Source organism: Heloderma suspectum, chromosome 1 (assembly GCF_057233095.1).
Source record: "Heloderma suspectum isolate Gila_16-S chromosome 1, 16-S_ref, whole genome shotgun sequence".
Lineage (NCBI taxonomy): Eukaryota > Metazoa > Chordata > Lepidosauria > Squamata > Helodermatidae > Heloderma > Heloderma suspectum.
This window is the reverse complement of record NC_139458.1, coordinates 23,857,758-23,865,148: the sequence shown is the minus strand read 5'-3', so window position 1 is coordinate 23,865,148 and position 7,391 is coordinate 23,857,758. Positions and strand designations below refer to the sequence as shown.

Here is a 7,391-nt window from a genome sequence, read left to right as displayed (position 1 = left end):
AGGTGGCACTGTGATGTAGCAGAATTGCACAGTTACAAGAGATTTCTATGGCATTACAGAGGCCAGTCAGAGAAAATACCACAATTTCCCCATTAAGAAAAAAACTGCAATAATGGTCACAAAGCATGGGAGAGGCCCTGGAGGATGACGGCATCATGTTAAGGACCTGCAAACTACCATGAGTGAGCAATCACGAGCGCACAATAAAAGCCTCATGTAGAAAGGCTCCCAATGACACTGGTGGTAGGCATTAGCCAGATTCATGTTCATGTGCCTCTGAACAGCATTGGGCCTAATAAAACACTTCCTGCTGCACACCTGAGAGTCCCTTTCCCCACTCCCCCCACTCCTGGCATTGGCACTCTCCCTCTGCTGCTTTTTTGCTGCTGGGCCACCCAAGCCAAGGCATTCCTAGGCAAAGTGGGCTGGCAGTGGCAAAAACCATGGGGCCTCTCTACAAGGCACAGAGAGAAGGGGAAAGTTTTTCAGCTCAGAGTTTGCATTGGTTCCCGGTAAGCTTGTCCGGGGGAAGGGAGACGCATGCCAGCAGTGAGAAGGTCCGCAGTGGGTGAGACCACCCCCGCTGCTGCCATGCAGCCCTCATACTTGCTTGCCCGCATTCACACACCACTAATATACATACCCCCTGATACCTAGTATGTGGAGATTGTGCTCAGCTCAGTGGAACCACTGCCACAAAGGCGCCCCCGCTGAGCTGACTTCAGTTGGCCCTCACTTTTCCCAACAGGCCAAGCAAAGCTCTGGGGGGACACCACCACAAGGTGCTCTCAGCACCTTGAAACAGCAGTTCCCCACCTAGCTGGCTTTGCTCAGGAGGCTTGGGAGACGCCGCTTCATGATGGCTTCTGACAGAGCCAGCTTCCCTCTCCATTCTTGGCTTTGGGGAGGGGTACTTTGCAGGCCGAATTTGACCCACAGTCAGAAGTTCCCCCTCCTGTTATAGAGAGGCCTAGGGCATTTCTATACAAGCGATTTATTGCATGTTCATGATTGGTCACTCACGGAATTTTGCATGTCCTTTACATGACATTGTCAGCCTCCAGGACGCCTTGCGCACATTTTCCCCTTTATCGTGCTTTCAAAAAGATTGGAGATAAACTAGTAATAAAACTTAGTGGTGCCATATCGGCAGTGTATAATGCCGGCTTAGCACCAGGAACTTTCCTTGATTCAAACCACGTGTCTCTCAGAGTAAAATGCCTCCTTGCAACAAAGGGAGGCAGATCTGATCTCCCACCCCACCAAGTTCAGAATCAACATCCTCTGTTGATTTAGAGCACCCCATTAAGATCAGTGAGGCTTACTCCTAAGTAAGTGTGCCGAGGTTGCAGACTTACTTCTGAGTAGACATAAGATCATGCTGTAAGTCCCACTGAGTTCAATGGGGCTTGCTCCCAAGTAAGTATGCCTAGGGCTGCGAGGAAACAAAGAAAACGAAAGCAGAAAGATACAGTTTGGGGTTTTTTGCTTAATGTAGAGACACCCATAAGGAAGATGTGCAAGCATGGGGAAAGGAAACGATCAAAGGCCAAAAGAAGAATTTATTTCCTCCACTGCCCTGCCCACCCCAAATTATCACACTTCCCCTATTACACACAATATTAGCCAAGAGTCCAATTTCTACCTCAAGCCTGGGTTGCACGCAGTTTCTTCTGCCGTAGTGTTTCCCCAACCCGCTCTAGAATCGGTATCTCCTTGGCCTTCCTGAGCACTGGTTCGTCGTGCATGACAACATCACCATCAGGCTGTGCTAGCAGAGGCTGTGGCAAAGGAGCTGCCATCGGGCTTGGCGAGAGCCCTGCACATTCGGACAACTCGACGTCCATGAACAAGGAGTAGTCAGGTACCAGCTCCAGTCCTTCAGCAAAGCCCCCTACACTTTTAGGAACCTCAGCGGTCCTTGAAAGTCTTTGGGGCAGATCGACCATCAACCCTGTAGGGAGGCTTTCGCTTGCTCTCTGGAGGTCATGGGTGGGTTCCATGTCAAAGTCATCATGTCTTCCTGTTGATGGATGGATCCACACTGCAGGCATTTGGAAGGACTGGGGGCTCTCCTCTTCCAGTTCTTCCCTCACATGGGTGACAGAGGAGTTAGTTCTTTGATATTTTCTGTCATTAGGGGAGTTCACACTGCCGTCAGGATGAACGGACAGCTCTTCCCAGAATCTACCACCAGAATCTGAAAGCTACCGCAACAAAACAACACTAAGTATCATAATGTAAATACAAGAGATCCTCATCCAAATTGGGGGGGGGGGAGGTGGGGGGGGGGAAGACAGAGAGACTGGAGGATATCTAAAATATCCAGATAAGCAGATGTTCACAATGAGGCAGGGGTTGTTGAACCTCGTTCAGCCCTAGGGCCAAATTCCATTTTGGAGACGCTCTGGGGGGCTTAATTCCAATGGCGGGTGAGGCTGAAGGCAAAAAGGGCAGGGCCAAAAAAACAAAAATGCCAGCATATTTTAATTTAAAGCTCTTAACTGCCAGTAACTAAGCCATACAGGAAGCATTTCAACCTTTAAGAATGGGGAAAAACTGCACAAAAGTCAGGAGACCACCAAAATTATCAGTGTTGAGGGGAAAGGGGGTGAGGCTAGGGGATGGTGTGGGGCCATCTGGGGAATGCTGGACTGGGATCCCAGGTAGGCTGGATTTGGCCCCAAGGTCTGAGGTTCTCCACCCCTAAGTAGAATGCAGCTTCCCATACTGCAGCCTCCTCCAGTCTGGAAACGGATGCACTATAACACACTATAACAATCTGGAGACAGAGACTGGAGACTATAACACAATCTGACTATAACACAATCTGGAGACTATAACACACTGCAATAATCTGGAGATGGGTACACTATAACACACTATTGTAGCTGTCCCCATCCTGATGCCAGATGTGTTGGACTACAAGTCCCAGCATCCCCCAGCCAGCCATGTAAGCCCCACTGAGTTCAATGGGATTCACTCCCAGATATGTGTTATAGGATGGTGCTGATTCATCCTAAAAAGTTCTGGAGTACATGGTATGTATGTGGATTGCATGCACCCTTTGCTCCCAAATATGTTGTAGAATTTTAGAGTTGGAAGGGACCTTGGAGGTTATTATGTCCAACCCCCTGCTCAATGTAGGATTTACAATGAAGGCTCTAACTAAAGCATCCCCAAGAGATGGCCCCTGCTTAAATACCTCCAGTGAAGGGGAGCCCACCACCTCTTGAAGCAGACTGTTCCAGTGTCAAACAGCAGGCTGTTCCAGGGCTTTTACAGCAGAAGACTGTCTGTATAGTGCTCTGAGTTCAACAGCTGTTTTGGAAGAACATAATCTTGGAGAGGAGGAAATCACTGGGGCTCAAAGCAAGGCTACTTCCAGGATTGCGTACACTTATCATCTTGTCAGTCCACTCCTACATATACCCGGGCCATGGGCCCCTCTTCCCTCTCACCAAACAAGAGAGCACCCTTGGGGCACCTTGGGATGAAAGGCTGCACTTCTCCTCCGCAGCTTCATGGATCCCGTTGTACTAATGACGCGGAACGCTGCCCTGGTGCAGTTCCTCCTCTTCTGCTGTTCATCTGCCATGGGCCAGAGGGGAAATGCTTGTTCGTCATATCATTATGGCTGTGCAAAGACGGGAGGTTATCTTTTCCTCTAGGTTGTTGGCTCGCTTAAAAGCAAAATTGCATTTCTTTAAGGAGCACCAATGCGCGAAGTGACATGCTTCTATTTTTGATGGCTGGTGACTATCCAACTTCGCATAAGCAGACTCCCACTTGTGCAATGGAGATTTCCCCTTGCTCTGCTCCCCACTGCACCTTCCAAATCTTCTCTGGAGGGTCCCCAGCACTCCAGAGCAGATTTGGGGATGCCTGGGGAGGGCTACAGGGGCAGGGAATCCATCCACCTGTGGTTTCTATTCTGCTGCCGGAAAGCCACCATTGGAACCAATCCTCTCTACGTTAAACAGACCCACCTCTTTGGCTAGGTGAGAGCTAAAGAGGGTGCTTTGGCATTAGTTCATTTCCCTAGAATTTCTGTTCACACGCTTTTTACAGAGCATCCAGATGACTGGGCTGGTGTCAAGGGTAGGCATGTTCAGGCACCTGCTGAGAGCCTACACCCCTGCAGGAGCCCACTGACAAGAGGCTGCTGCAGGTCCTTCTCCTCTTCACCATAGAAAGTACAGACAGGGACCATTCACAGCATGGGACATCAAGGGTAGGCATCGTCGGGCACCTGCTGAGGCCCCATACCCCAGCAGGGTCCCACTGACAAGAGCTCCTGGAGTTGCTCCTCCTCGTCACCCTTGCAGCCTCCTTGTTCACCGGCCTCTCCCTCTGGTCCCGACAATGGAGAGAAGGAGGAGCAGCAGATGCCACTGCATGGTTGCTAACTGGCTCTTTGCCGGTCAAGGAAGCAAGCAACAGCAACAGTGGGAAAGAGGAGCAGCAACAACAGCAGTGAAATGGCAGTGAGAATGTGCACTGAGGGACAGGGCCCATGGAGCGTGTCTTGCCCAAGGCCCCTCAAAAACCTGGAGCCGGCACAGCAGAACACGTTGCTGTCAAACCACTGACTTCCCATGTTTTCTGCATTTGGGCCAAACTGAAGGTGATAAAACATAACTGCAAACCAAAACCTTGTCCAGGGTAGGCAGGCAAAGCACAATTAACGCCTTTCAGCATGCCTGTGCTTTTAAAGGAAACACTTCTGCTTTGCAAGGTCAGCAGTTTGATCCTGGCTGGAGGATTAGTGAGTCGTTTTCCCTTAAATTGCCTCAGATTAGTTTCTTTTCCTGCTAAGGGTGTATGTGTGTTTAATTACTAATTTCCTCTCATTCTTTGACTTCTTTTTTTAAACATAGCAGGATAGCACTTCTTATTTTTAAAAAGGGGAGAAAAAGAGTTCAGGTAATGAACCATTGGGAGTGCTTAGTTTCTGTCCCCTGGCAGCCTTTCTACTGTTAAAATTAGACCCCGCACTTTAGATGTGACCAAGGCAGACACGTGAACAATAGGGAGTGGTTGCTACCATCATGTCTCATTTCGGCCTGGGCCAAACTAGGCCGGCAAGTGCTCCAGTCTTAGAGCCCTTTATTATTTATTCATTCATTTTTTACATTTATATACTGCCTATTTGCTAAAAAGCCACTGCACAACAATTTAAAACAAGGATGGAGCAAGCCTATGGCCACTAGTTAGTGGCTAGATGGCCATAGGATACGTCGGTTTCTGGGAACTGACCTCAGAGCCCATGCTGTGAGGTTGGTCCCCCCCCTCCCCCGCGCGCTCGGAATGGCCCTGCACTCTGTGCTCAGAAGAGGAGCGCAGAGTGGCAAAAAACAGGGCATTCTGGGGGGCCTTCCAAGGCAGGGAAGGTGGAAATGCCGGTACGACACATCCAACGTGTCATCTGGCAGCTGCTTCCCCTGCTCCGCCTTCCCACGGCTGGACAGCTGAAATCGGCTGTCTAGCCTCAAATGCGGGGTGGTTGAAGCACAGAGGGGACGATCCCTTCTGCGCTTTTTCTGCCCTACATTGGATAGGTGGTCACCTCCAAGTTCAGAGGCAGCTGCCTGCCCTGGCAGGATTGCACCTTAAGAAACAAAAACATTAGAACAACTACATCACAGGTGGGCAACTTGAAGCCCTCTGGATGTTTTGGCCTACAACTCCCATCAGCCCTAGCCAGCATAGCTAATCGTGAAGGATCATGGGTGTTGTAGGCCTGCTTTACCTTACAGTAAACCCCTGGTTTACTGCAAGGGCTTCTTCCCTATACTTCCCCTCCTACAGACAGGCTGTTAAGCTTTCCTATTACTGCCTTTTATTACACCAATACTTCTTGTTCCCCAAACTTCATAGAACTATCTTTCTCAAAAACTATCAATCTGAACTTGAGACCCATGTCCCTTTTGGGTTAAATTTCAGCCATACTGACTGCAAAGCCAAGGGACATAATTGCATCTTCCCCCCTAAACAATTATTTTGGGCATGTTGTTTCTGGCACATCACAGGCTCAAGCCAAGAATCTGGAATGACCATTGAAATCTTGCCACCATTACCTTGCACTATCCCTGGCAGGTTCGATTTTTGGTCTATTTCCCCCATTGATTATCAGCCTGTTTTCCCCCTAAGTTCACAAAACAGCGGTCTGACATACAGAAATTAACAAAGTTGCTACAGGGTTATATAACAGAGTTACAAAAATGTACAGACCTACTTGATGAGCCATATAGCCTGTTTTTTCTAGGAGTCCATCGGTGGGTGTGTAGAGTATACCCTGTTTCAAAAACACTTGCATCATAAATGCTGACAAGAGCATCTCAGAATGAAAGCCAGCACTCATCTGCTTCCTCCTTATGAGTCCTGTAAGTCTGAGCTAAACGGCTCTGAACTACTGTGATAATATACAGTACTGTGCAAAAGTCTTAGGCCACCATTAGATATGTTTTTTTAGAAATGGTATAATGACCAGATATAATTATTTCTCAGTCTCTTCATTAGAATACAACCAGAAAATACAGGAAATTTGTATGCCGTATTCAACAATAGAAAAAAATCAGAAAAAACAGCTTCCATAGGCTAAAGTGGCAAGTATTTAGTGTGATCTCCCCTTACACTAGAGTAACAGCAGGCGCCTGGCCAGGAATGGTCTTTGTGGAAGGGTAGCAGACAAGAAACCACTTTTATGGAAGGGGAACAGGGTGAAAAGGCTAAGATATGCTAAAGCTCACAGAGATTGGAATGAGGATCAGTGGAAAAGAATATTATGGAGTGATGAATCCAACTTTGAAATTTTGGGGTCCAATCGTCAACAATATGTGAGAAGAAGAGTTGGAGAGAGATGGACGAATGAGTGCTTGCGGCCTTCAGTGAAACATGGTGGAGGGTCTGTCCTGGTTTGGGGCTGCATTTCTGCCAGTGGTGTTGGCGATCTTGTCCATATTGATGGGATCATGAATGCTGAAAAGTACAGACAGGTTTGAATTCATCATGTCATTTCTTCTGGAAAGCACCTGATTGGGAATGGTTTCATTTTTCAGCATGATAACGATCCCAAGCCCACCGCTAAGGCAGTGAAATCATATTTAGCGAGGAAAACAGTTGATAAAACACTGACAGTCATGGACTGGCCTCCACAGAGTCCAGACCTGAATATTATAGAGGCAGTATGGGATCACCTGGACAGAGAAAGAAATAAAAGACAACCTACATCTAAAGAAGAACTCTGGGAAGTGCTGAAAGAAGCCTGGTATAATATACCAGAAGATTACTTCAGAAAACATCAGGGCAGTCTCCCCAAAAGAGTTCAAGATGTGCTTAGAGCCAAGGGAGGTCACGCTAAATACTGACTTTTGCCTGTACATATTTCC

At 48.0% G+C, this 7,391-nt stretch overlaps 1 protein-coding gene across 1 annotated transcript; it reads right to left on the bottom strand.

Annotated features, from left to right (window-relative positions):
* Positions 1–1,646: 1,646 nt before the first annotated feature.
* On the bottom strand, positions 1,647–6,278 carry LOC146357022 (uncharacterized). The gene is made up of 3 exons (XM_084826692.1): positions 6,235–6,278; positions 3,488–3,591; positions 1,647–2,207 (listed from the first exon to the last, which is right to left on the bottom strand). The coding sequence occupies exons 1-3, from the start codon at positions 6,248–6,250 to the stop codon at positions 1,647–1,649; spliced, it is 681 nt and encodes a 226-aa protein (XP_084682818.1). The 5' UTR covers positions 6,251–6,278.
* Positions 6,279–7,391: the final 1,113 nt, after the last annotated feature.